This window comes from Takifugu flavidus, chromosome 11 (assembly GCF_003711565.1).
Source record: "Takifugu flavidus isolate HTHZ2018 chromosome 11, ASM371156v2, whole genome shotgun sequence".
Classification (NCBI taxonomy): Eukaryota; Metazoa; Chordata; class Actinopteri; order Tetraodontiformes; family Tetraodontidae; genus Takifugu; species Takifugu flavidus.
The window spans coordinates 15,283,715-15,310,274 of record NC_079530.1 but is presented as its reverse complement, the minus strand read 5'-3'; the positions used below and the strand labels follow the sequence as shown (position 1 = coordinate 15,310,274).

The window sequence follows — 26,560 nt, the reverse complement described above, 5'->3', positions numbered from 1 at the left end:
ACTTTTGCTGCGTGCCAGTTAAGATTTATGCGCCGGGGCACTTGTTCCTCGGAGGATGGGCCTGGAACCGTCCTCCTGCTGGTGGAAGGCTGAACTGACTCATAAAACCACAGGCTGGTTCTCCACAGCAGCACATTAGGAGGGTGGGGGGGAGCCTACGGCCAGCTGCTGGACCAGTGGTTCCTGACCACCATCCCTTTCAAAAGCACAAGCACTGGGGGCTTTCTTGCCCCAGCGACCCTGGCAGCCAGCTGGAGGGCAGCTACTCACCGCAGCATCATTTGCCAGAGGGCCGTTTGGCCCTCGACAAGGAGCCCAGAGGAAACCACCCGAGGACAGGAGCCACCACCCGAGGACAGGAGCAGCCAATCAAGCAGCAGGATGTGGTGCAGCTACAGGCTGCCCAATCGCATGAAAACCAACTCATACAGAAATGTGAGAAACTATCACAGCAGCAGAAAATGCTACTAGATCTAAAGGAGAAAAGTCCCATTTCAACAGCCAACAGATAATTGTGAAATTAAAGGGGGGAGGGATCCATTTTTTAAGGGTTTCTAGTTGAGATTTCAACAGGAGCCAAGTGTAACATGACCTCTGCTCTGCGAAGGCGTCGCAGGCCGACCCGCTACCAGCAGAACGTCCCCTCAGCCTCCTTAATGCCGAAGGAAGGCTGCGTCTTTAATCGCTCCCTCCTGGGATCCTCGCTCCTGGCAGATTGTCACGCCGCCTTATCTGGGAGCAGAAATAGATGTCCATTCCATCTGCCAATCTTCCATGTGCCGCCTTAGCAAAGTGGATTCGCGCTCATCCATCTCGAGCGGCACATTTCAGCGAGAAATGAAAAGACCGTCTGATTCCTTCATTAAAATATGACTAAAAATAAGAAGTCAGACATCTCATTTATCCTTCCCCCCCCCCTTGCGCTGCCAGTTCTGCTAAAATGGTCACCGAGCCAGAAGTTGGAGGCAGAGAAGTACAACATATTAACACTGAGAGTCCGTGTTGTGATACAGAAAATGAGTTTTATTCACATGTTATGTCTCAACATACAAATCACATTCTTTTCAATGAAAGAAATTTTCAATTAGTACCTGGCACCTAGAACCGTTCTACAAAAATACAACCGTTCCACATTGTATCCCGCTCACTCTCCGTCTAGCGCATGCTAACTATGCAGAAAAATAGGAAGGTTTGTCGCTTTGTCTTTTAGCCCAATAGTCAAACTGGTGGACCAATTTTCCTTTGAGAGCCTGTGCAAGAATAGATCCCTTTTTAATAACGCAAATAAGAAGTGATCCTTTTCTTCAAATTAGGAAATTAAAAGGCAATCGATGAAATGTAAGGAACTCGTGTGAGAGGTAAAAACGTCTTTGTTGAAGTAAAAATGAAAGTACCGTTTTACGTGTTTAAGGTCAACAGGTAAACAAGTGCAAAACAGAAAATAGGATGAAGTTTGCCTCAGTGGATTTTGGCACGTGAGAGGGTGGCGTTTTCGGTTTTCTGAAAAAGGGCAGAATAGTTCTTAGTTTGCTTTGCCTCCTCTGTGGGGGAGGGAAAAAAAAATCGACAAAGAAAAGTCACCATCATTTAAACAACGGTTTAAAATATTACCCTGCAAAGTTTACTTCTTTAGTGTCTCTTTAACATGAACACATCGATAAATGACCGACAACGAACCGACCACGAAAAACGAGAATAAACTGGTAAAAACAAAAAAAAGAAAAGAAAAACATGCTAATACCTGCTAAGACGTGACTTGATGTTCCTAGGTATCTGACCTAGTGAAAATACATGTAATATATATTTTATATATATGTATATATATTTTTTTCTGTTTTATCTGCATACTGGTTAAACTCTCTAAGGTTGTTAAATATATGTTAAAGAGAAAGAAATGATAGTTACACAGTGGTCTGTCTAGCCCTGGAGTGCATTCTGAAGAGTGAAACCTGCTGACCGCCTCTTCGGCCTGCTCCCAAATCCTCGCCGTTGTCCTGCGCTCGACAACACGGATCTCAAATCAGCCCCCCCAGACAGTCGCAGGGGCTGGAACGGGAGGGGGGGGGGGTGTTTTCAGATGGCGCCCTTTTCTCCGAAGGCACTTCCGAAAGGCTGATAAACTGTCCACATGCCCTGCTACTATAGAAACACAATGCATAGAGTGAACACTGGCGCGTGTTCCCGGCCGTGGCGTGGAGGCGCACAGCTACATGCTCTACTTCATGAGGTTTGATCCAGGTTTGTTTTGTTTTTTTTGGAGATGTGATGTCGGACCCCTGCACTCCCATTTCTGCAACTCAACCCAGACGAGGTCGTCGCTCTTTCACAGACGCACAAAAACAAATGCACAAAACTCGGTGGTCAGTCACTGCTAAGGGGGGCAGCACGGCGGGGAAGTCACACATTTGGTTCGTTTACATGTGCGGGTCAGGAGGGAGGCTGGACTTCATTATTATTCGTGAGGTTTGAATACGCGCTTGAGCAAATACTAAAACACCGATAGCCGGACTCGTCTCGACTGTAAACGGACACTTACAATGCAGCATTACGAACACACCACCAGGAACCCTTAGGGAAGACTGAATGAACTTAACGTCAAGGTCCAGTGCTACGGACCTGCTCCGGAGCACGTCGGGAAATAAAAAGGAGGCTCTGATTACAAATCATAACAAATAGACAAAATAAAAATATATCAATAATTTACATAACTAGTTCACTGTAGTGTACCTATCGTTGTGGTGTGAAACAGTTAATTAGTGTTCGAGAATGGAGCAGCGAGACGCAGCATGCTGTAGTGGCGGCTGTTCTCCTCTAGGGGCAGCCGAGCGGAGTCCACAGGACTTTACTTTGTTCTTGATCAACTATAGTTATGATCTGAGTGCAAATGTAGGGGAGGCTGCCACCCTGGACAATACCTGCAACACAAACGCAGCGTCAGCACAGCGCCCAGCTTCACCCGCCCGCTCCAAATGCTCCGTTTGCGCACGCACCTGTGAAGAATTTGCTATATTCTTGCTCGATCTTCTGTGCATTTTCAAACTGCTCCTTGGAATGTTTTTGAGACACTTTATCCCTCAGATAAACCGGATCTTTTTGCTCCCTGGGAAAACAGAAAAAGGGGAAATTCATTGGAGCTTTTGATGGGAAACGGCTGATTTCGTTTAAATGTTCATAAAGGTTCACAAATGGATTTTGCTGAGGACGCTGCTGCTTACTTGATCTGCTTGGCGTTTTTGTAGCGGACAAAAACGACGATGGGGTAAATGTGAACGCTGTGGAGTCTCTCGATGGCGTGCGGGCCGATGTCGAGCAAACAGTGACAGCCCTGGGTTGAAGAGAAATGCTGCCATCATTATGTGCCGTGCTGGTTTTGTCTTGAGCGAACAGACGCTGAAGGATTTTATTTTCTGCTGATCAGATCTGCGAGAGCTGCTGGCACGATACCTTTTCCGTGATTTCTTTGATCGAAGCAACCGTGGTCACGTCGAAATGGCCACTCCTGCGCTTGAAGTCGATGAAGAGGCAATCTTTGACGCCGCGCTCGATGGCCTGCTGGGACGCCTTCATCAGCTCTGCAGACGCAAGAAAGGAGAGCGAATTGCTTAAATGCGGGAGCTTCTTCAAGCCCGAGTGGAACCAAACCCAACTGCAGTCGTCCGTCCATCAGATTCATAGCCAATGAGCCTCAACTCACCCAGAATACACCTGCAGTACTTCCCAGGAGACTCCTTGACCAGCATCTCCTTGACGGCGTCGGTGAGGGGCCCGAGGACGAGTACCGGTCGAGGAGAGGTACATTCCACCTTCTGGACCCTCTGGTAAGCCAGACTCACGCAGTCTGATGCAAAGAACAGAGATTGGATCACGCGCTGCTTCTTCTACTCAATAACCTCCAACACGATCTCCTCACCGTCCAGGAACGGGATGGAGTCCGTGCTGATGGCGTCCAAGGCCACCGTCTCTTTGCTGTCTTTGGAGCTGCTGCGCTTGTGTTTCTGTTTCCTCCTGAAGAAAGACCTGCGGGCGGCGGCGGACAGGGACTTGCTGGAGTCTTCCTTCATTTCCGTCATGCTGTGGCGGCGGTAAAACTCCTGGTCCATCCTACCGACACGGGGAACGACCACATATGAGATAGAACCACGAGACCCTTGATGAGACAGAAACCGACACTGGCGCACTCTGAATTAATGAAAATTATAGAGCATCAACTTAAATGATATAACTCTACACTCTGAAATTACTGGGTATCATCTCAGGGACGACAACACAATACAAAAATGTATCTACACAGGAGGAACGACTTCATTGTTCCAATGACGGGTTGTCATTTGGACACCTTTAAAACACAGGAACAATCTTAATTTGAACAGATAGCAGGGTACTTCCCACCACGTAGGAACCATCTCTTACATACGTGCACTTTTATATTCGCTCACAAATACTGGTGCAAACCGGTTTTGGAAGGTCAGACCGTCGTTTTGACTGCTGAGCAACATTTACCATGATGGGACAAGATGTCGCCCGTGTTGGTTTGTTCCAACAAATAGTGGAAAAGCAACTGTAGCCAAGAGTGTGTGTGTGTGTGTGTGTGTGTGTGTGTGTGTGTGTGTGTCACATTCTCCACCCACATGTACTTGCTGGGGATCTGACCCCTCTGGATCTTCTGTGCGTTCTCGTCTAGCTGCCAGGCCATCCAGGTCCCGAAGCTCCCCTTTGGTAAAGACTCATCCACGAACAGGATGTCATCCTTCTTAAAACTGAGGTCCCCCTCGGCCTCGCCCACGCGGTCGTAAAGTGCTCTGGTGGGAAGCACGGACCAAGACAGACGGCGAGTTACGGAGAGCAGTGAAGAGTGGAGGGAGAGGTGAGAAGAGAACAGATAAAAGACGGCCAGGATGGAAGGAGGGGACATGGAGAGAAAGCGAGCGGAGCGCTTCACTTCCTCCCGAAGCCTCTTAAGTTATTGCTGAACAGTTGGCGGGACGAGTGTATTTACTGCCAATGACATCACGAGCGCACTCGCCTATGTGACAAGTGACCGCAGCAGCTGTGGAAAGACAACCCCGGCCGAAGTAACAATAAAGCGGAACTATTTTTGAGCTCCGCTTTACACAATGCATTTCGGACGGAAAGTATGGAGGTGCTGAAAGGAACGGCGCGTTGGGCCTGAGGCCCGCGGCGCAGAGAGATTAGATAACCTATATTTGTGGTGGGATTAGCGTCGTCGCAATCACACGGTGGATCTGGGACATAATTGGTTTAATGAGAAAGTTTCCAGCTCGTCCAATGGGACATTTTTGGATATTAAATATAGAATCGTGGACCAAGATGAGGTCGCGCAGGGTCGGCGTGCACCTACCTGATATAAAATCCATCTCCTGGGAGATCTTTCATCACGCTGAAGTCATCTGGCCGATGCTGCACCTTTAAAGTAACCGTCTCTGCAGGCTTCAACATCTCCACATACACCTCCTCTGCAGTTTTATTCTTCATGCTCACCGAGTTGTACTAAAAGGGAAGTTAAACATATGAAAAACAACTTCGGGAGTAGATTCATTTGTGAGTGTTACCGTGGCTGGAAAGGCTCCACTACGCTACATTTCTTCCACACTTTGGGCTGTAATAAAGTGTCGCGGTATTGATTCGTCCGGGGTATGTGAGGAAGAAAACAAACAGGGTGGAAAATTGAAGGACGGGCTGATGCTGTGCAGACTAATGACAAAGCTTCATGGCAACTCAGATAGAAGCTTCTCTGAGCATTGGGCTGAGTGGGAGCAAGCCAAGAATTGTTTATTATGAGTTTGCTGCCCTTTGGAAAGAATGGGAAATGGAGAGGGAAGACGGACAAGAAGATCAATGGAGAGCAGCGGCAGGCGGGAGAATGCCTGAGAGTTCTGATGGGGCCCCACACAGATCCAGAAGTTAGGTGGCGATTACAGGGGCAGTAAAGGAAAATCTTGGCATGACAGCAGGATCATCAGTACAGAGAGAATTAAAGAGCATTAAAGTTTTAAAGTCAGCCTGTTTTTAAGTTCGCACCTCCAGAATGAGGTCCCCAGGGAGCAGCCCATCAGGGCCCCTGGCGGGACTGTCCTCATCCACGCTCTCTATGTAAACACCCCGCAGGTTCCCTCCACAGAGCATGACTCCCACCTCCACCCCGGGTCTGCGTACCATCACCAGCCGCGGCTCGCCCACCTTCCTGCCGCCCTCAGACGGCATCCTGCCGAGCAACAAGCAGAGGGTCAGAAGGTCGCGGGGCGGGTGCGTCTCGTTAGCAAAGCATCGATCAGCTGTTCGCGGCTCACCTTAACAAACTGCAGGGGCTGGTGGTGGGGGTGGTCTGTTTGGAAGAGGGCGTGAGCGTGCCTTCGTCCTGTTCGCTGAGCGTATCGATGGCAGAGTGACTTTCGGGGGTGGCAGCTCCGCTCCCCTGAGGAGTGGACTGGGTGCTGACGGGCTCCAGACGAGAGCTGCATTAAAAAGAAATAAAAATGGCACCGGCGATGCCATTAGGTCTCCCAGAGCCTCGGCTAATGCGTAGATTCATTACAGAAACAATGACTTAAATGTTTTATATGTTCCCTGGTTTAGCATTAGCCTGCGTAGCACTTCCATGTTTTGAACAATCATACAAGCTAATGGCTTATTGCTAAAACATCAAAGCCTATTTACACCGATTCAGAAATCAGACAAAACACACCCACGGGAACAGAGTGTAACATCCTGTTACCTGGAGCGAGAGTGGTTGCCCAGCTGGTACATGTGTGGGTTGTACTGGGCCATGATGGTGATGGTATCGCACTGCTGCCCGATGATGAGCCGGGCCTGCTGCTCAGTGGCGTTCCGCAAGTTTATTCCATTATACTAATACAGGAAGGAAATGTGATTGCAGAGAGATTAAGAGCAGAAAGATGAGCGTGGTGGGCTCCCTGCCTGAATTTAATGTCAGCTGTAATAATGCAGGAGACACTCTGCAAGAGCAGTTCCTCCAAAATGAAGTACAAATTAAGATCTTATCAAGCAGCAGTGTGTTACTTAAAAGAAAGCAGTCCCAATCTGTTGCCCCATCGTCCAACACATTGAGACTGCGACGCTGGCACCAACATTAATCAAGTAATACTGCGACAGAATTTCAGCTCGCGCAGCAATTTTTCATATACGCAATGAAAAGTGCATTTGGAATGAATGCATTTCAGCCTGCGCTAAAATCCTGGGAACCGTGACAACGGTAATGAATGCAGTCAGCCGACAGCAGAATGTCTAAGCCTTTGGAGAAATCATACATCAAGTCAGGCACTTTAAACATTAAAGGGGTTCCTATAGTGTACTTTTCCCTGAAGGACGTCTGGCAGTGAGTTCTTTTCATGCTGCTGGAAGGCGAAACCTTCCTGACACAGAGTGCATCCTTCATACCTCCAGTAATTGGTCTCCATACTCTAATCCCGCCTGGTGGGCGATGCTGCCTCCAGTAACTTTGGAGACAAAGATTCCTCCGTTTTCCCCGCTGACTATGGAGATACCCAGTGGTTCCGCACCTTTGTGCACGATGACATTGCGCGGCTCCTCCAGGTACGGCCTGGTGGGAGGAAGAAATACCAACGCGTGAGCGGCGTCTCAGGAATACGAGGAGAGGAAACGCTGACATGGTGCAACAGTTACAGCTGTGGAGAGATACTGGCAACCAGGGGTTTTCAGAGAAACTCAAAGGATAGAGGAAATACTTTAAAGCTGCCTGAGCTTGCATTCCCCCCCAGGCCTGGAAACTGATCATCTCTCTTGAACACAGTTTTACGGCTGGTTTAACGGAAGGAACCGGACAGGTCGGGACTGCGGGGAAATTGTGCAGCTTCAGAAAAGCAAACGCAAGTGAAATCTCTTCGCATGGAAGAGATCTGCATGAACTCTGTGCGTCGGTGCCGAGCTGGCCTTGGACAGGGCAAAATAATGAGAGGAATGCATCAGCACTGAGAGATGAGGGGACAAAAAGGTCATAAGGCCAAGGCCCAGAGGAGTAATAAGAGCATTTCACAACAGTGGCTGTGAGGAGCATGCATGGTGACCAGGTTGTCACTGTGTGGTGCTGCATGCAACAGCCGGGGTTCCAGTGGTTCGGCCGTTTCGCTCTCCCAATGACAATAACACACACGTCATGCAGACAGCCAGCAGTCCTGACGCCTCAAACCAGAACAGCATCGCAAATTCTCCTCTGCATTCCGTGTACGGTGCATAGAGATTGCACAGGCCTGGTCGGCGTCTTTGTGAAACTGCACTGATGCATGTGAAGGACGTGAACTCGGGGTGGGGGGTTGGGAGGGGGGGGGGGGGGGGAGGGGTGATGGGGCTTTGCCTTTACTCGAACCTTGACACGAACCTGAGGCTTCTGAGAGAGGAGAACCTCGGCCTAGCAGCCAGAGGAATCCTTAGAAAAGATCGATTACGATAAAGAGATCTGAAAATATGAGGTTTGCGGAGAGGCGGGAGGAAGATAGAGAGGAGAATGGAGGACAGATATCATACAGAGACAGCAAAAATGGAATGTGTCCTCAAAGGAACGTTACAGAAAAGGTTAAGATTGAACATTTTAAGCTAGCAGAATATAAGAGCGAGGGGGAAGCAGCGCGCTATACCTGTCTTTTCTCCGTTCCCCTATTGGCACAGGGCTGACCGAGATCCGAGGTAAGGTGGAAATGGAGCCTTGCGATTGGCTGCTGGCAAATGAGGAGGTCTCCAGATTAAGAGGGGACTGCGGTGGCGTGATAAGACTGGGACTGCTACACTCAGAGTGGGAGAGGGAGCCTGCAACGAAGGGAGGAATAAGGCCGCATTGACACAAAGAATTATTCACAGTTATTAATAGCAGGACAGTATAGCCCACTTCAGATATGACACTGCTCAGTGTGATTCACAGTCCCACCAAAAAGAGGTGTCAGAAGTACGATCTGGGTTTGCGATTGTGGGATACTTGGAAAAATAGCTGCACGTTCCACTCCTTTTAAGTAAAATAAACCTCTGGCCTTTGAATATTTTATTAGTGGTGTGGTAAACACAGTACCTCTGTCTGAGCCCAGCATGGAGCGAGGATAGCGTGGCGTGGAGGGGATTTTGATCCTCTCTGTGCGGTACTGAACGTTGCTAGAAGAACCTGGAAGCAAACGCACGTGAGGCTTGAGACGCGGTAATTGGACACTGGAGCTACGACACTTTTTGTGTGTGTGTGTGTGTGTTGCATGCATGCGTGGGTGTCAGACTGACCGAGTCGAGCGCTGGAGGGCAGTGAATTTGTACCGTGTGAAGCTCTGCTACTGCGCGACGAGGCCGATTCCGAGTAGTCGTTGGTGCGTTTCTGCTGGCTCAGATCCAGGCTCAGACGACCCTGGTGTTGAGGGCTGCCAACCACAAAAACAATATTGCTTAGCCTAAAATAAAACCTGAAAAAATAGGTCTTTAATAAGTGTGGAAATAACAAAACCTAGTGTGGGTGTGCTGGTGACAAATCTGGGAGGCAACAGACGGGCAGTTGCTGGTATGAACGCGATGACTGCGTACGGTGTAGACGGGATTCCTCATCACGGCCGTCACAGCGGGGCAAGGAGAGAGACCCCTGTGGGCGGAGTCTGGAAGAGCGCAGACGTGGCGCCGCGTTAGAAGGGACGAGAGCGCGAGAGTTTCTGTTGAACATGGGAGAGGCTCACTGGGAGGTAGGGTGCCGTTGTAGACGGTGGGGACGAACCCCACGCTGTGCCTGTGGGAGCGGCTGGGGGAGGAGCGGAGCATGTCCCTGGGCTCCGGTGAGTGGTCGTCATGGCAGTAGCTCTGTGACGAAAGACGGGAGCAAATGGTTACAACTTTTAAAGGATGTGTCATCTCTGTGCTGGAGACGGGCGGCAGGTGAGAAAAATGGCAAAACCAACGTCCAACCACAGAAAAATAAAGCAAGGCTTCACTTCAAACGCCGGGGGGGGGGCAGTCAGGCATGGTTGCCTGACTCCAGAGCTGCATTTGATGGATACACTGAGGTCCATTACTGAAACTGATACTTTAGCCAACGAGATAACCGAAGAGGGACATTAAAACAGGGATAGAAACAGCAGAGACAGTGGGATGCTGACTTTGCTGTTCCTATGACATCACCATTTTGAGCTGTCCGAATCTTAGACGCACCTGGAAGGTCGGAAGAGTGACGGTCTGCGGCGTCATCCTGCGGCGAAGTGCCGGGGCCGATTTAGGGCGTGGTCTCTTGACCTCTGGCTCCTCCCCTCTCGTCCTGCCGATGTCCTCGTCGCAAGACTTCCGCGAGGTGAGCACTTTACCGTCCAGGAAGTAGTGGTTGCCGTTCCTGTCTCTCTCGCGCTCGCCCCGCTCCCTCCTCTCCCCCACTGCCGTGGCGACGGCGGCCTCTCCTTTGCTGTCTGAGGTAACGGTGCAGTCGGAGGCGGAGCTGCTCTGGTGCTTGTGTTTGAACTTAAAGGAGTCGCTGCGGGTGGGTGGGGTTGGAGGGGTGGGGGTAGGGGTGGAAGAGGATGAGAGGGAATCTGTCTTCGAGGGCTGCGGGGAGTGTGAAACCGCAGCAGCGGAGGCGGCAGCTGCCGCGATCTGGTTGGCTGCCACGTACTCCATCTTGGAGGAGGGAGTTTCGGGACGTTTGAAAGTGTCTGGATCAAATATGGACTTCCTCTGCTTTGGCGATTTGTAGATGGAGAGCTGAGCTGCGGCTGTGATGGATCCGCTGTTATCAGGCGCGACCGACATCCCCCCCGCCATCATCTTGGGCCACGTGCCCCCACTGTGCTTCTTCTCCAGGGCGGCCTCCATCGTGACGCAGTCCGAGGTGGTGACGGGTTCAAACGGCAAGGAGGAAGGTCCTTTTGCGTAGGGACAGCACTCTTGGAAAGCACTGGGCCCGTATCGCCCGGTGCCCAGGTCCGAGGCCGGACGCAGGCTGGTGGCGTGGAGGGAACCCATGGAGAAGGGCTTGTACATGTCCTCACATTCCCCTCGGCCTTTCCTCCTGTCTCCAGAGATGCTGCCTGTGCTGCTGCCCCCAGCATCCGTGCAGAAGATGTCCGTCTGCGTGGAGCTGTTGTGTTTGAGGTTGCGGCTGTTCCGCGAGTGCAAGTCCGACAGGTGGACGCGCCCGTTGGACTTTTCGGACGTCTCGCGCAAACACTCAAAAAGGTTCTGGCCTGATGTGCTATGAGGGAAAAACTGTGGGCCGGAGGGAACGATTAGCCACACCGCCTGAACTGAAATCAAGATGTTTGCATAAGTGAGGTATAAAATCACAACTACCTTCATGAGGGACAAGCTGAGAGTGTCCCTGCAGCTCCTCAACAGAGCCTCACACTCGGTCACAGATTTGTTGTCCAGGGCGATGCCATTGATCTGGGGAGCAGAGAGAGTTGTTAGAAATGAGGGGCGCTCTCCAGCACGAAAGCCACATGCATGAAGTCCCTCCGAGACACGCGTACGTGCGGTCGGACTCGGTATTTACCCTTCTTATATTAAAAAAGACTCGCACCACTATCTGCAGGAGCCTTCAGAGAGAAAGTTTAATTTGAAATTGTCGAGGATAGAAAAGAGTGAAACGAGTATTACGCAACTCCTCAGATCCAGCACATTGAAATTCAGCCTTATGTCACGTGTGCTTAAATGCAAAAGGGCACCTGACCTCAAAGCTGAGCCAGATTTCAGCTGATATTGCAGAAAAACCCATGTATAATTCATTAATAAATCTGCACTCTGGGCTCTATATAGCAATTAATGATTCATGCATAGTCTGATACAGTAATATGATTAATGTCCACATGGGCCTGATAAACTGATACTCCACTGACTCCAAACTCATCCCCTCTATTTACTGTTGCAACTGCCCATTGCAGTTGTGGCTGAACTATGAGGTCCCTGACGACGCGGAGGAGAGCGCTCTGCCTCTGCATGGGGAACAGTTATCCAAGCGCTCTGGGATTTACAGCTCAAGTACAGGTTTCATGCCTAATTTGACGGAGTTAAGATATCTGCTGCCACTGGCTGATTAGCGAGGCCACCTTTGAGAAATCGGGCACGCACGGTTCCTTTCTGACATTAGCCTTTTGGCTCCGGTAGGATCAGACTGTGGTGATATGCGCAGGGACAGCGCCACCTAGCCTTTTATGGCTGGACCTTTTTTGAGGACTTTATTAGGGATTTTTTTTTAATACTCTTTTTACTTCACACACTCGACCAAATCCCACCTTATCTGAGCCTCGGAATGTGGAATAAAATGAAACAAGCCATGGATTTGGACCCGGAAGATGTGGGTACTCACAGCGATCAGCCGGTCTCCCACTGTGAGGGAGCCGTCCCTGGCCGCTGGACTACCCTGGACAATGGCGGTGACGAAAACGCCGTTCTCCAGGCTGATCCCACTGTCTGAAGATACAAATAAAAAATATAGAAATTGACTGAACACCACCATGGAAGCGGATGGATTTCCCAGCAGGTAAATGATGGCTTTGCTGTACCTTTGTGTCCCATGAGGTTAATGTGAACAGGAGTGACGAGCCTTCCTCCCAGAGATTTCCTTCGTCGTACCACCATATTGATCAGTCCTCCTCCGTTCAGAACGGCCTTTACGACCTGCTTCCGGTCCTTATTTGTCAAGTCGATGTCATTAATCTTCAGCAGCCAATCGTTCACTCTGAAAACGCGAAGGAGGTGACTGATGAAGCGTTCGATAAACTGTTAGCGGAGAGAAAAATGTGTGACTGCTCGTACCTTAACCGTCCGTCTGCAACACTTCCTTTGTCCACTCTTGTAACAAATATTCCACAATCGCCTGGTAAATACGGATCATTTACCCCCTCTGCAATGTCAAACCCAAGTGCTTTCAAATCCATGTCATCCTGTAAAACAGAATCAGTAAATTAATTCACTGTGACATTTTTTTTATTTTATTTTTTTAACCAGGCAACTTTTCTTGGATCGCTCTCTGTAATAAGCTCCATGCTCGGCTCTCACCCTGTCTTTCTCAAACTCCACCACCTCTGTCTCCCACTCCAGGGAATCTGTGTCGATGGCTGAGTCGTGAGAGCTGTGGGCTATAAGCTGACAGAAGCGGGCCTCCTTTTCCAGCTGGCTCTCCATCTTCTCCCTTAAAGGAATATGTGGCACACAAAGTCAAAGGTCAGATACTGGAGGACATAAAGCCAAAGACGACAGAGAAACTGGCACGAACATTTTCAGAAGATAAGCAACAAAGGATTCTCTGTTTTTCTTCATCCAGCCATTTGTAGAATATTAATTTAATTTTTAATTCAAAAGAGGAATGCACACAATAACTACCAGTAAATACATGCTTCCCTTCTGAGATGCTCCCTAAAGCTCCTTCTGACATTAAATTCTTGCACCGTTATTGTCGTTTAACATCTGAAAGCGGCGTCATATAGACTTTGGCCAGTAGAGGGAGCTGTTACATTAAAGAGAGGAGCACAGAGTGAAACCACACGTGCTTGTGTGGTCGAAAAGCTGCTGCTTTTTCCAGGATTACATTTATAATCTGGCCTGAAAAAATGGCTCCAAGCAACCAACTGAGCTCAGTGAAGCCTCCAAAGGCAGAATATCACAGCTTATAGTCGGTCACATACACAAAGTACAAGAGCTTAGAAGACAAAGGCAGAACACAGAATGCCAGCAGAGTGGAGGGATGACTGGGCCACGACTGAGTTACCAGAAGAATTTACATTTTGATTACACATTTACTGTGATTTGCATCGCGGCTGAGGCTGTAGAAGCGAAGCGTCGACTCACTTGATCTCTTTGAGCTCGCGCAGGGCGTCGTTCTTCTGTTTCCTCATGTCGTCCAAATTCCGCAGGGCGTCGGCGAGATCGCTGACAGCCCGGTCCCGTTCGCGCCGCAGGTTATCGCACAGAGTCCTGGGAGAGGAAAGAAGAGGTGAGACCTACACCGGCCCTGCCATGAGACTTTGGCCTCACACAGACTGACCTTATGCTCTCCCTCTCCGCCACGATCTTGTCTCTCTCCTGAAAGGCCCAGTCCCGTCGACATTTGGCCACCTCGGCCTCCTGAGTGGCCTCCTTCAGTTCCTGGGACATGGCTTCATACTGTTTCCTCAGCACCTCGATCTCTTTATTGGCTCGTTCCATGTCCAATGTTGCCGTGTCTTGTTTCTAAAACGTTCAGCAGAGACGGATGAACACCAACAGTTTTCTGCACACCGAATAAAAACAGTGAATGTGGAGGTCGTATATACACCGCTGTGACCTTCACGATCGCCAAATTGAACTCTAATTGCAAAGACAAATACACAAATGGTTTCAGCGCCATCCAACGGAGAGAGAGAGAAAGAGAGAGAGATGAGAGAGGGGCACTTAAATCTACTTAGAGATGAGCCCAACAACAAACTAATCCACTAACTAACATCTGCCTGAAGGCCCCAAGCTCTTTATCATGGGTCTGACCTTTGACTCTGTGCTGTCAACGTTAAGTTTGCTTGTGTTTGTTACCTGTCTGGCCTGATAGTATTCTCTGAGCAGCTGGTCCCTTTGAATGATGGCCTCGGTCCTCTCCTTGCGGGCCACGTCCCTCTCCTCCCTGACCATCTCGATGTCCTTGCACGCCTGGCTCAGTTCCTTCTGGGCTTCGGCCTTGTCTTTCACCTCGTGACAGTATTTCTCCAGCAACTCGTTTCTTTCGCAGATGGCCCTGTCGCGGTCCACCAGCGACGAGTTCAACTCCTGTCACGATGACGCAGTTAATTCCGGATTTTGGCCACGGTTTTAACAGTTTAAATAGCTAAATTCCCCATTTTGCAGGTTGTAAGGTCTCTTTATGTCTGGTTGGGACGGTGATGCCATCGGAGGCTGGGAAATACCTGTCTGAGCGCCTCCAACTCTTCGCTGGCCACCACTCTCTCCGAGGAGGTGTTCTTCAGCCTCGCCTCTGCCGATTCCAGTTCCGTCTGCAGCTTGTCCACCTCCTTGATCACCTGGTCGCGCTCGCTCATGATGAGGCGATACTCGTTGAACACCGAGTCCCTCTCCTCCTTGTACTTCTCGCAGTCCTTGGCCGATTTGAGCTGCAGGTTCATGTAGCGCGTCACCTCCGACTGCAGGCGCTCCATCTCCCTCTGCAGCTCCTTGTTCTGTGAGGAGAACTTGTTCAGCTCCTGCTGCACCGAATCAAACCTGAAAGGGAATTGGACTTGAGTGAGAAACCGCCACAGGAAGCCAGTGGCTCACTGCCTCCTGCAGTAGAGCAGCTGCCACATGCAGATGATGCACGTTCTCACCTCCTCATCGAGGTGGAGCACTGCTGCTGGTACTGTATGGCCGAGTCCCTCTGTTTGAGCAGGGCGTCCATCTGCTTCTGTAGCCGCCGGTTCTCCTCCTCGGCCTGCTCCAGGCGGCTCAAGTCCGTGTTGTGGCTGGCGACCTTCTCGCTGTAGCGCTTGCTCAGGGCGTCGTATTCCTTCTTCACACCCTCAAGCTTGTCCATGGCCGTGTCATACAATTTGTTTAGCACCTCGGAGGAGCCTTTTTCTCTCATTACCTTAAGACAAGACGAGATAAAATGTCATTTGACAACCAACATTAACACCTTTCGTGCCAGATTACGGACTAGCTATTATACGCTACGCAAATATTATTTTAAAAGTTTGTTTTAGTTCTGCCGATTCCCAACAGCAGCTCCAACCTCAGTGATTTATTGACTTTGTCAGCGCAGCATAGACTGCCTTCACTGATCTCACACAGCGACAGGGTTGAGGTCAGTGTGCCCTTTGCCACGTGAAAGCCCTTCTCCTCTGTGTTTGCCCTTTTCAGAAATGCTCTGTGTGCACTTCCCTCTGCCTGGCTGCCTCAAACTCTTAGCCACCGCAGCGGTCCCGAGGGTGCTGCGCAAGACAGTGCAGCATCAAAGTGCAACAGGGGCCATGTCACCGTTAATGCAGAGCAGGGTGCACAGTAAGCTAGAAAAAAATAGAAGTTTACTGTGCAAAAATAAAAGAGCTCAGAAGGATAATGTGCAAACGTATGGGAAATAAGTGTCAGAGTTAAATTTGACATAGTGGATCTACCATCTGTAATTCATGACCTCCGGACAGATGAGTGAGTGCAAGCATGTTTGTGTGTGTGTGTGTGTGTGTGAGAGTGTGTGTGAGTGTGTGTGTGTACCTGCTGTTGCTGCAGCCTCAGATCTGCCAGCTCTGTCTGGTCTTGACCGTGCAGCCTCTTAAGCTCCTCGCAGTTCTGTTTTAGGTGGTTGTGTTCACGGACGAGTTGGGCGTTGTCCCTCCTGAGTGCCTCCATCTCCTCCTTCAGCTGAGTCTGTTCTCCCAGGACGCGGCTGTGCAGCATGCTGGAGGGTACGTGTGGGTACAGGGGGATGAATCACATACGCATATGCACAAAAAAGCAGACAATGTATTGGGAAAAGTCAGTTTTCTAAAAGTCCCTCCAGGAGGATCTTTCCAGGAGGTATTTTAGGGAGCCCTCACTCCCTACAAAAAAAGACAGCAGAGCTAACAAACCGTAAAGTTGGTTTCTATGCTCCAGAAATGTCCTCTTAACTAATGAGCTGTTAGGCTAAATTCCTCCTTTTCTCAGCGTTTAAAAGAGCGCATATATTTTTTCTTTTCTCTTAGGAGTCCATTCCCCTCTAATGCGATACCCAGCTGTAGCTCCGAGGGACGCGAATGTAATCAGCTTAATTGCGACACCGTGTCAGTTTCTGTTCCAAAGGGAGGGGGGGGGGGGGGTAGTCGTTTCCACTGTAAAAATTATTCAGCAGATGACGGGATGGCCATCAGATCCCCAACACGGCACATTTCAGCAGAACTGAGATCACGCGATAAAACAGCTACTTACTGGTAGAAGTCGGCCTCTTTCACGGCCTCCTCGCACCTCTTCAGCGTTTTGGTGTGCTGGTTCTGAAGAGACTGCAGATCTGCCATGGCCCTCATGCACTGACTCTTCAGACGCTCGTAGTCATGACTGGGTTTGGAATTCGGCCTGAAGGACGGAAAGCAGTACGGAATCAAGACCCCCCCCGTCAGCTTTGCACGATAGCGCGGCGGCTCAGACAGAAGGTCGACCTTCTGGCTGTATAACAATTCACGAGATAGGAATGGAATATTTGAGCAGAAGTAAAGGAATTCTAAATAAAAGCGTGCATCAACCGAAGCCAAGCAGCCTTTGTGTCCTCCGCTGCACGAACATCTGGTAAGTTCAAGACAGTCTTTGGTTTTTAAAAAAGAAAAAAGAGAATTAACAATCTGGAGGAGAAACAAGCCAGCAGCCAAAGGGAACCGTTACCAACTGGACTGAAAGCAGGAGCGTCAGCTTGGCAGGCGGGAGGGGATCTATACCTGCAGTCATCGAAGGTGGTGCCGGGCGATGCCAACGCCAGACGCTTGCGGAGCTCGTCCCTCTCCCTGGTGACCTGGCGGAGTTGGAACAGGATCGTGTCCAGGCTGTCGCTGGCTGGCCGGTTGTCGTTGATTGCTGGGGGTGGGGAGGAAGCCTCGCCGTTCACAGGCGAGCCTGCAAGAGCGAACAAATTACACGCGTTTGTCTCGGCCTTACGTGAGCAGAGTGACAGACGGCGTTTTACACACGTCAATAACATGATGTAAGTGATGTTTGGTGTGTATTTTGTGCTGTTTAAACATTGCAAAATTTCCCCAATATGGGACGGATAAAGGTCATCTTATATTCCATTGCTTGGTCTATATTGGCTAGTAAAACTTTATATTTAATAAACTACAAACATTTGAAAATGCAGCCATCTTGAAGCAACCTCAGAAAACAGGAATCAGGATGGCAACACTCCATAACTACATTTTATTTATTTGTCCAACATTCATTTATGTTGTTTTCGAGTGATGACTCCCCCAGGTCCAAGCGGGTGCATCTATTATATCTTTTATAGCCTTCCACAGCAGAGCAATCTCCATCTTTGCACTGGAAAAGCCAGACCCTCCCTTAAGGAAGCAGGAAGACACTGGGAGGAGGTTTCAGCCCCCAAAAGGGCTTTAAATGCCAAAATAAAAATACCTAGCACCGATAATCCTGCAGACGAGCGGGAATAACACTTAAATGAGCATAAACGTCCCGGCTGTCAGAATGCAGCCGAGACACACGCATTAACCTCGCTTTGGGGTTTATACGTACCGACGCTACTGAGAGAGCTGCTGCTCTCCGAGTCTGAGGGCATGGTGGAGAGGACGCTGTACGTGGACCCTGCCAAGAGACCAAACAGAGACGTGGGTTCAGACACGGTGTCAACGCATCCGATTCAATCTGCCAGGGACGGACAGATTTCCCTACGTCATCTCATCACTGAAACATTCCTCCCCCAGCTTTACATCCTCCCCGTGTGTTGCAGCTACGCGGGCAGAATGTCACGGGTGAAATGGGATTTTCTCCTTTTATGTTAAGCGTGTGCAGAGGGAGATGAGGCGAGAAAATAATTTGAATAACCATGCAGGGAGTAAAGCTGAGGGATGTTTTACACGTTCCGTCGGAGAGTGTGTGTGAAAGGCAGATTGTGCCTGCTCAGAGGCTGACACAAACAAGCTGGAAAACACTCGCTGTGAGCGGCTGATGCTTCAACAAATGGTTTCCTTATGTAGAGGACGGGTTCGGGGAGGATGTGCAAGCTGCTGCTGAATTTAGCAGCACAAAAAAACATACATTTGTCTTCTTTCACATACATCTAATCTGCTCTCTTTAAACTGTCCCCTTTTTAAAGGCACACATGTAACAGAGCTGCACTGTGCGTGCGTGCGTGCGTGTCTGCCACACAAGCTTCAGATAGTCAGGATCAACAAAAGCAAATCTGAAGTGGCGTAACCCCCCCCTTCCCCCCATAGTGGGACACGTGGAGGAATAATGTAACGTGATAAGTGCACACAAACCTCCCAGACAAAAGCTTTGCAGCACACGCACACAAACACACACTTCAGGAGAAGCCGGCTTTGTCAGCAACAGATTGACAGCGACTGTCCCAGATCTCCATCTCTGTCCTCACCTCCCGTCAGGGGTGAGCTACAGCTCCCCGCTCCGGCCCCGAGTGTGCGACGAGGCCAGGCCTAATTAACTGTGAGCTCCGCGCGACTGAGCCACTCACACTCGGGGCCTGCCGAAAGGAACGGGGAGGAGGCGCGGAACGGAGGAGGGCGGATAAAAGTGGATCGCCTAACTAACTTGTAGCAGAGATAAAGACAGACTGTGCTGAAGAGATGAGGAAGAGGAGCGGTGAGGAAAGGCTTTTAATCTGTTGTGACAGACTCCCCGACGCTCCGCACTTTTCCTCTGCAAAGCGCTCGGAGCGCCGAGCTTTAATTTCATATTGTTCCACCAGACGTGATGAGAGCTTCTCTGCACATCATCACTCCCCCACCCCCTGTAAATCAACGCCGAGCGATAAGAGCGGCGCGCGTTCATTTCACGTGAATCAGCACGTGTTGCAAAGTCATGAGCCATTAAATCTTCTTCAAAAGTGCGCGGCGGTACAGGCTGAGTGAACCTTTCGATCTCAGTTATCGTGCGACTTGGAAATGTATTAAAATCCCTGTAATCCCCTTCAATACGAATAAAATAACCAACATGCCCCCCCCACCAAAAGACAACGGAACCACACATCACCACATTTAAACCCGTAAATGCACCAAAGACGAGATGGATCTCACGCCAGGCACAAGCCTGCTCTCTCTGTGAGCACGTGTGCGAGCCTTTTCCAATCATCGATACCGATTAGCAGCAGATAAAGCTAACGGGGCGGATCATTTGTAAATGGATTTAGCACATCAATAAATAAGGCATCCTTGCAGATGATGATGATACACGTCTGTCAAAGCAGGAGCAAATCAGAGCTCGGATCACAACCCAAAACTGCTAATTTCAGACACACGATGGCGGATTCCACCAGAGGCCATCAGCTATGATAATACGGAGTGAGCATCTGCTCCTGACTTGCATGCACCGAGAAGTGAGAAATATTCCAGCGCGAGACCTGAGGCGGGGGGGCAACAAAGGCCCGTCGCTGTGATTTAAATAGGTCAGGGGAGTGCTCACCCTACCTAAGGGTTCCACATCCCCCACTCCCCTTTCTTCCCCATCTAGCGATGCGTTCAGCGACCAACAGTTGCTTCAGACAACCAGATTATGTTCTCTGGCACATAAAGCAAGATGGCATGCGTTGCCATGGTGAAAAGAGATGAGAGGAATAGCAAATTCTGCAACAGTGTGGAGGGGAAAAAAAGAGGAGAATCAGGCTGCCGGAGGAGAATCCTTATCGGAGAGCCTCGCAGTCTCGATTCCACTGTCAGCTCAGACCAAATTATTCATCAGATCTGGAAGATTACTTCAGCCGACTCTGAGGGGATTCCCCAAACACCAAGAGCACAAGATAATGATTATGCCTGGACACACAATTCAGTTTCCTGACAGGTTGCTGTCAGGTTGACAGCCAAAAGTGGAGCCACTCATTTCCCTGAAATCTCCTTGTTTATTTTAAGTGTGCTTCGGTAAAGATGAGTAACCTGGAGGGAGCCTGTCGGCACGATGAATCTCCAACATCCCTACGATCTGTGACGCTCTTATTAAAGGAAAGTTTCCCTCCCTTGCTGCGCAACCTTCCCTAATCCCTGCCTGCACTTGGCCGTGTAACCCGGGACGAATGTCTGCGCAGGCAGCGACACCGCGGGCCAAGATCCCGGGCAGAGCTCCAGGGAAAACCTCACTGCCAGATTAAAGGATTGATCGTCCGATTTAAAGAGTTGACGTTGAGCATAAACACGAAGACGTGGAACACGATGACTCCGTGAGGCCTGATTACTCCGTCGCACGCACGTCCCCTGACTCACAGCGCCGTGTTCATCTCGGAGTCAAACCTTCCACAAACTCTGGACCGGCGGCAAAACAAGAGCTGGTATCTTGTTGACTGAAGCCAATATTTACTGCAGATGTGAAACATGAGGCTGCACAGAAGAGGATTCGCAAACTTCAGCTCTGAAGATCTTACTGAACTGCTGAGCAGCACCAAAAGCCCCCCCCCCCCCGCCATCCTCCCCCCAGAGCCTGGACGACTATCAGATAATAGGGTTTTCTCCGTGAAGAGCCCGAGCTCAGCAAAGCTGTGACATCATTTCGCTTTGAAGAGCTCGGCTGCACCCGAGGCTGGGTCAGAAAAACAAAAAAAAAGATGGAGAAATGTCTGCGGCGTCCTTCGAACGCGGCACGCCGTCGCACGACGAGGCTGCTGCTGGAGGCTCGAACGCGCCGTTGGAATCTCTGTCAAATTCCCGTCATGTTTACTGGAATACAGAAGGAGTCTTCTCCGACTCATAAACTATTTTCAGAGCACGTCGAGTTTGTTTTGGAGCTCAGAAGAGAGTTTAGCGCATAAACAGGTCGCGTGTAACTGGAAAATTGCACTTTTTACTTTACAAAATGTAAGGATCTCCATCATTGGCTGGTTGTTAGCGGTCCAACCTGACCTAAATCAGTTTGGGCAGGCAGCAATGAAACAGATGGAGAGCCGAGGAAAATAAAAGGGGATGAGACACAGCTTGGACACCATGAGGGGAGGAAGAGGAGGGATATACAGGAAAGACGGCGCCGGGGAAAAAAAGGAAAACAAAGGACGGGTACACCAGCACAAGCTGTTTATTTCTATGACTTCAGCTCACTGGTAAACATTTAGACTCACCAACCGTGTGGGTAATTAAAATGGGGGTGCTGGGGGGTGGAAAACAGTAACAGAGCCGCGTTTGGCACTGAAGCCTCCTGGTCGTGGTTCACACACTTAAGAGTGTAAATAAACCTGCCAACACATATTAATGTTGGAGTGTAAATATGTGCACTGTTTACACACGCAGACAAAAGTGTGTAAAGGTTAGCGGATTGGATTCATGGAGGACAAACAGCCAGTAAAACTGCCGTGGTCGGCCCGTCATCCGCCGCCGCCGCCCGAGATTGGATCCATTTATTGAGCATTTATCAACGAAGCCATTTCAGCTTCTTCAGAGTAACCAGTCCAGTCCAGTCTGTCTACTGGGAGAGTCCTGATACCGATACCCGAGCGTACAGTCTCAGCTGATACCCAGTGCTGATCTATCAATCAATAACCCACCGTGTGGGAGGGAGGAATTATTCTTCTACATATGAGGTAATAATAACGCAGGTTATTGTGTGTACAACCCCCCCCCCCCACCCTAGGCACACAGGAATTGGCCATTTAAATGCTAATTTAAATGTTACAGCAGCAACACTGGTAGAAAACAAAGTCTCCATCTCCAACAGCCACCCACACAGGTACTGATCCAGTATCAGACCGATACCGGTAATGATGGTAGATTGTCGGGGCTGGCTACCTACTTTACTGTTATCAACAACATTACAGTTTACTGCAAATCGCCGACAACGAACACTTAAATCAGTGTTCCAGAGTCACTGATTGGTTCTAAACTGAAGGTTGCAACATTCAGGGAACGCCGTGGCAGCATCGACCGTCGGCCTGCAGCTCCAGGGGCAGGAAAGATGCCACCAAGAAAATAACACCTAGCTTCCACAAATGACATCAATGATGAGAATACAGTCAGATCAGCTGACAGCAGATCCAACAGCTTTAATTTCCCACAACTGGAAGTCAATCTGGGGAACAAAAGAGTGGCGAGGGGAGAGGAGGACCATGAGTAACGGTGTGAGTCAGTGAGGGCAGATTCAGCTGCGACTGTATATTTAAGAGCAACTGCTGTGACAAGAGCGTCAGAGCCATAACTCATCCTGTCTGTCCACTGTGCTTTATAGAGTGGGACACAAACTGGTTGACAAAGAGAAAGGCAACCCTCCCCACCCTCCAACACACACAGCACACAATCCTACACCCTAGATTCCCAGTACACAGAGCAAGCTGCTGACTGGGCACTTCAGGCTTGCTCAACTCCTCAACAAAAGGCCTGTTGTCTCCCCCTCTCGCTCCAGCTCCCCTCTCTCTGTCGCCCGTCTCTGATGGTCCGGCGTGTCCCCATGTACCTTTAAGTGAAACAACTAAATCACTTTGTGGCGAGACCAGAAACATAATGAGACAGAGAAACTGGAAAGACGGGGGTAACGGGGGAGAAAGGCCATCAGGAGCAGGAACCTGAAACCAGGAGGTTGAGAAGATCTCGATAGGCGACAGATCAGAAGGTGGATTTAAATCCAGGTGGAACTCTCAGCAGGCTCATTACTCTAAGAAAAATTTAGGAAATGGGCTGAAAGAAAATGATGTCCTCGAACGGGAGTCGTGCACAAAAACAGTTAAATATTTAACGGTTCTTCTGCCTCCCCTCAAGAGTGAGCGAAAAAAGGAGCTTTGGTGCGTGTGCACTTTTAATCTGGGTGCTTTTAGATGTTCATTGGGAGCCTCGGTGCTTTCATAAGCATGCGGTGTGTGAGGTGCAGGTGGAACGCAATTAATCCGAGCAAGTGCAGGGAAGTGACGCGCGAGCAGGTTTGCTATCAGCGAGACTCATCACGCGCTCATACCCCCCCCTCTTCACACCCCGTGTCGTTCGCAGGCGCAGCGGGGCTTCTGGAGAGCTCTTCCCACCGTGCACTTCCTACCAGACTCTCTGGCCTGAAGCTAATCTGACGGAGCTCGTCTTCGCTCTCTCGCAAGTGTGGTTAAACGCTGTAATCGCATCAGCCCGAATCACAACATTAAAGATGATAACACGTCGGAAAAAAAGACAATGCGCAGAGGGATCCAAGACCGCTGCGCCCAACGCGGGCCTGTGAAGTGGAGAGTGTGATAAAATAAAGCAGGAGTAGCATCTAATCCTCGGCTGAAACACCCAGAGGATGAAAATGGCGCGCTTGTTCCTGTAAAGAGACCGGTCACACCCCTGACCCGTGTAGGAAAACCTCAAAGCCACAACTGACAACAACCGACCACATGTTTCAGAACCCGCAGCAGTATTCTGAAGAACTCAAAAAAGCAGAACTATTAGCAAAGCGACGAGCCGACCGACTTACTACAGCTTAGGACGGCTATCCTGAATGTTTTTAATTAACCACGGGCTCTATCAGAGGAAACCGAGGCTCCAAATCTCCTCTTTTGTACCCCAAGGTTCATCCTGCATTCAGGGCCCGGGGGCGTGACGCTGGTTGTGAGTAAGCCACTGGCTTTGGTCATTCAGACAAACCAAACCAGGATAAACTAGACGAGGCTTTTACACTTGGCTGCTCTTTGTCTCTGTGCAAAAACAGCAATTGAAACCTGCTGAAGTGGATGCGGCCGCCGCGAGGACACGAGCACAGCACACACCGCCATTAAAAATGTAGGAAGAACGTTGGACTGCTGCGAGGTGGAATACTTTAAACACACCAGGACGCCCGTGTACACTGGCAGACATTTGCCACACACAGGACAGCCGTGTCAGGGATGCGCGCCATGGTAACCACCCAGGTACACACTGGCACTGATGCAAAAAGGATCCGGCGTGGCCGATCTCACAGTTGCAGCAAACATCACACATGCATCATGGGTGCGGGGTGTGACGCACAGTACAGGGACGTTTTAATTAAGGCATGCATGGTTGGTGCATTATGGCTCACGTTCACTTCAGCACTTTACCTGGGTCAGAGGGTTCTGGAGCCGAACACGGCACTGCTGCACGTCCTTGCAACATTCACGTGATCCTTTATTTGCATTTTACACAGATTTCGCGGAGGTAAATAAGAATGGGAACGTTGACTATCTGCACAAGCTCTACATGCCAGACCACCCATGTTGTACAAACAGTGCCGGGGTCATGCAGAGGCAAGGCGGCTCGTTTGGAGGAGAAAGCCCGTTTTATATGCAGCTCTTACCGGTGGAGTGGTCCACGGGTCCTCCGCCGTTGTTGGCGAACAGGGCAGCGTACAGGTCGGGGTATGCCTTCTCCAGGGCCACGCACAGGTCGAGGAAATGGTCGCTCTCCTTGTTCATCAGCATCTTCAAAAGGTGGTCGACTTTCTCGGCGCTGGACGAGCAGTTCTGGTCCAGCTCGAACCTATCGAGCTGGCTGAGGGTGCCAGAAACTATCAGCAGCTCGATGACCCGGTCCGCATCTGTTATGGACTCCAATAAGTTCTGGTGACACTGATCTAGCAACTCTTTGTGCTTTGGCTCCATTGCTACCCGCTGTAGTTCCGTAGCTTCCCCGCTAACCCCAGACGTGGACCTAATAATCCTCACCGATCAGAAGTACCGAGCGACTTAACTCAACTTATCGTGGCTTGCAGAAGTTAGCCGGAGCCACCACGGCGTTAGCGTACACGGGAGATCAATATTTACAGCATATTGAAAAAGGCACAAGAAGCCATATTTGTTGCCCAAGGCTGTTGACTGCACTAAACAGCGATACATTTTTCCATCTTACTCGCGAGAGGCCGTTCAGGTCGTTTCGTGGTTCCTCCCAGAGCCCTCTCCATCTGTACACATCGTCCTCGTCTTGCGTACCATTTAACGCGTATTCGGCGACTCGGGTGCGGGGAAAACTCACGTAACTCCGCCGCCGATCCCCAGTTACACTGTATCCTCCGCCATGTCTGAGCAACTCAGCAGCTGCTGCACGCTGTCAATCAACGCTCGGTCCCGTGACCATATTAGGTAAAACGGGGCGGGCGTTGGTTAAGACACACCCATTTATTCAATGGGCGTCTACATCTCTGCGTAGTACGTCGAAAATCCCCGGCGTATTCGACGAGAATGGGGAAAATTTACATAAAAATCGTCCTTTTAAAAAATATGCATGTTCTGTGGGCAACGACGACGATACAACGTACAGGATACGATAGATCCATGCTGCAAATTATCATCCTTGACCTTTATTTCACAGCTTAAAAAAAATAAAATAAACATGCATCCATAGGTGACCATTACAAACCAACACTTGAATGGAAGTGGGATTAAAAATTTTAAATCTCTCAGAATACACATCATGCACCCTACTAGCAACAGTCGTCTTAAATATCAATACTCTTGTGAATGTATGCAAGCAAAATCTGTGCCTATGTAATGTGGGTCATTATTTTTTCTTGTATATTAAGTCACAGTAGTGAAATTATGCTAAATAATACATCCATATTAGGTTGATCCTGTGTCTACTAATAGCATCAATTGAAATCATCTTTATTTATACAGCATCTGTTACAATCCAAATTGTCTGTAGAAAGATTAATACAGTATTAATGATAAAACTGTGCACAGCTCTGATGCTGTTGCTTGCATTAATCATTCCAGACCAGTTCTTGCTATATAAATCTTAATTGTGATTGCATCGCTTCGACAACAGCAGTCCTGTTGTGTAACCACGTGCATGTGTGTGTGCGTGTGTGCTGAGCATCACTGCGTGTCCTGCATCTGCGTATCTTAATAAGACAGCAGCAGGCAGCGAGCCACTTGTGGACATGTGCAATACGTCAGGAGACAAATGAAACGTGTATTTGTGGAGGATTTGCACAACGCGGGCTGACGAGTGCGCTCGGCTTCCATGTCTGCAGCTGGATAAAGATTGTTGGCACAGGGGCG

The 26,560-nt window shown here is 49.6% G+C and overlaps 1 protein-coding gene across 6 annotated transcripts; it reads right to left on the bottom strand.

The window, feature by feature from the left end:
• Positions 1-1,002: 1,002 nt before the first annotated feature.
• Positions 1,003-25,594, bottom strand: dlg5a (discs, large homolog 5a (Drosophila)). 6 transcript variants are annotated; one of them, XM_057048074.1, is made up of 35 exons: positions 25,410-25,594; positions 24,859-25,098; positions 18,172-18,240; positions 17,367-17,541; positions 16,867-17,010; positions 16,174-16,357; positions 15,291-15,550; positions 14,874-15,186; positions 14,506-14,736; positions 13,985-14,169; positions 13,789-13,914; positions 13,000-13,132; positions 12,757-12,884; positions 12,504-12,679; positions 12,308-12,411; positions 11,293-11,385; positions 10,165-11,208; positions 9,696-9,816; positions 9,473-9,617; positions 9,256-9,389; positions 9,056-9,145; positions 8,631-8,799; positions 8,375-8,452; positions 7,417-7,579; positions 6,734-6,867; positions 6,309-6,473; positions 6,040-6,223; positions 5,360-5,508; positions 4,629-4,799; positions 3,911-4,101; positions 3,695-3,838; positions 3,445-3,572; positions 3,216-3,325; positions 2,991-3,100; positions 1,003-2,915 (listed from the first exon to the last, which is right to left on the bottom strand). In XM_057048074.1, exons 1-35 carry the CDS (start codon positions 25,459-25,461, stop codon positions 2,812-2,814), a joined length of 6,147 nt encoding a protein of 2,048 aa, XP_056904054.1. In that variant the 5' UTR covers positions 25,462-25,594; the 3' UTR covers positions 1,003-2,811. The 6 variants fall into 6 exon arrangements, with proteins under 6 accessions (XP_056904054.1, XP_056904053.1, XP_056904055.1 ...); XM_057048073.1 differs by having other exon boundaries at positions 24,859-25,594; XM_057048075.1 differs by having other exon boundaries at positions 9,289-9,389; positions 24,859-25,594.
• Between the last annotated feature and the right edge of the window lie 966 nt (positions 25,595-26,560).

What these genes read in the sequence shown, in the direction of transcription:
- dlg5a (XM_057048073.1), bottom strand. Translation starts at nt 25,162, where the DNA reads ATGGAGCCAAAGCACAAAGAGTTGCTAGATCAGTGTCACCAGAACTTA. An exon ending in CGCGAGCTCAAAGAGATCAA is followed by an intron (nt 13,133 to 13,788) that starts GTGAGTCGACGC and finishes TATTCCTTTAAG; the next exon opens with GGAGAAGATGGAGAGCCAGC. An exon ending in CTCCATCCCGTTCCTGGACG is followed by an intron (nt 3,839 to 3,910) that starts GTGAGGAGATCG and finishes TCTTTGCATCAG; the next exon opens with ACTGCGTGAGTCTGGCTTAC.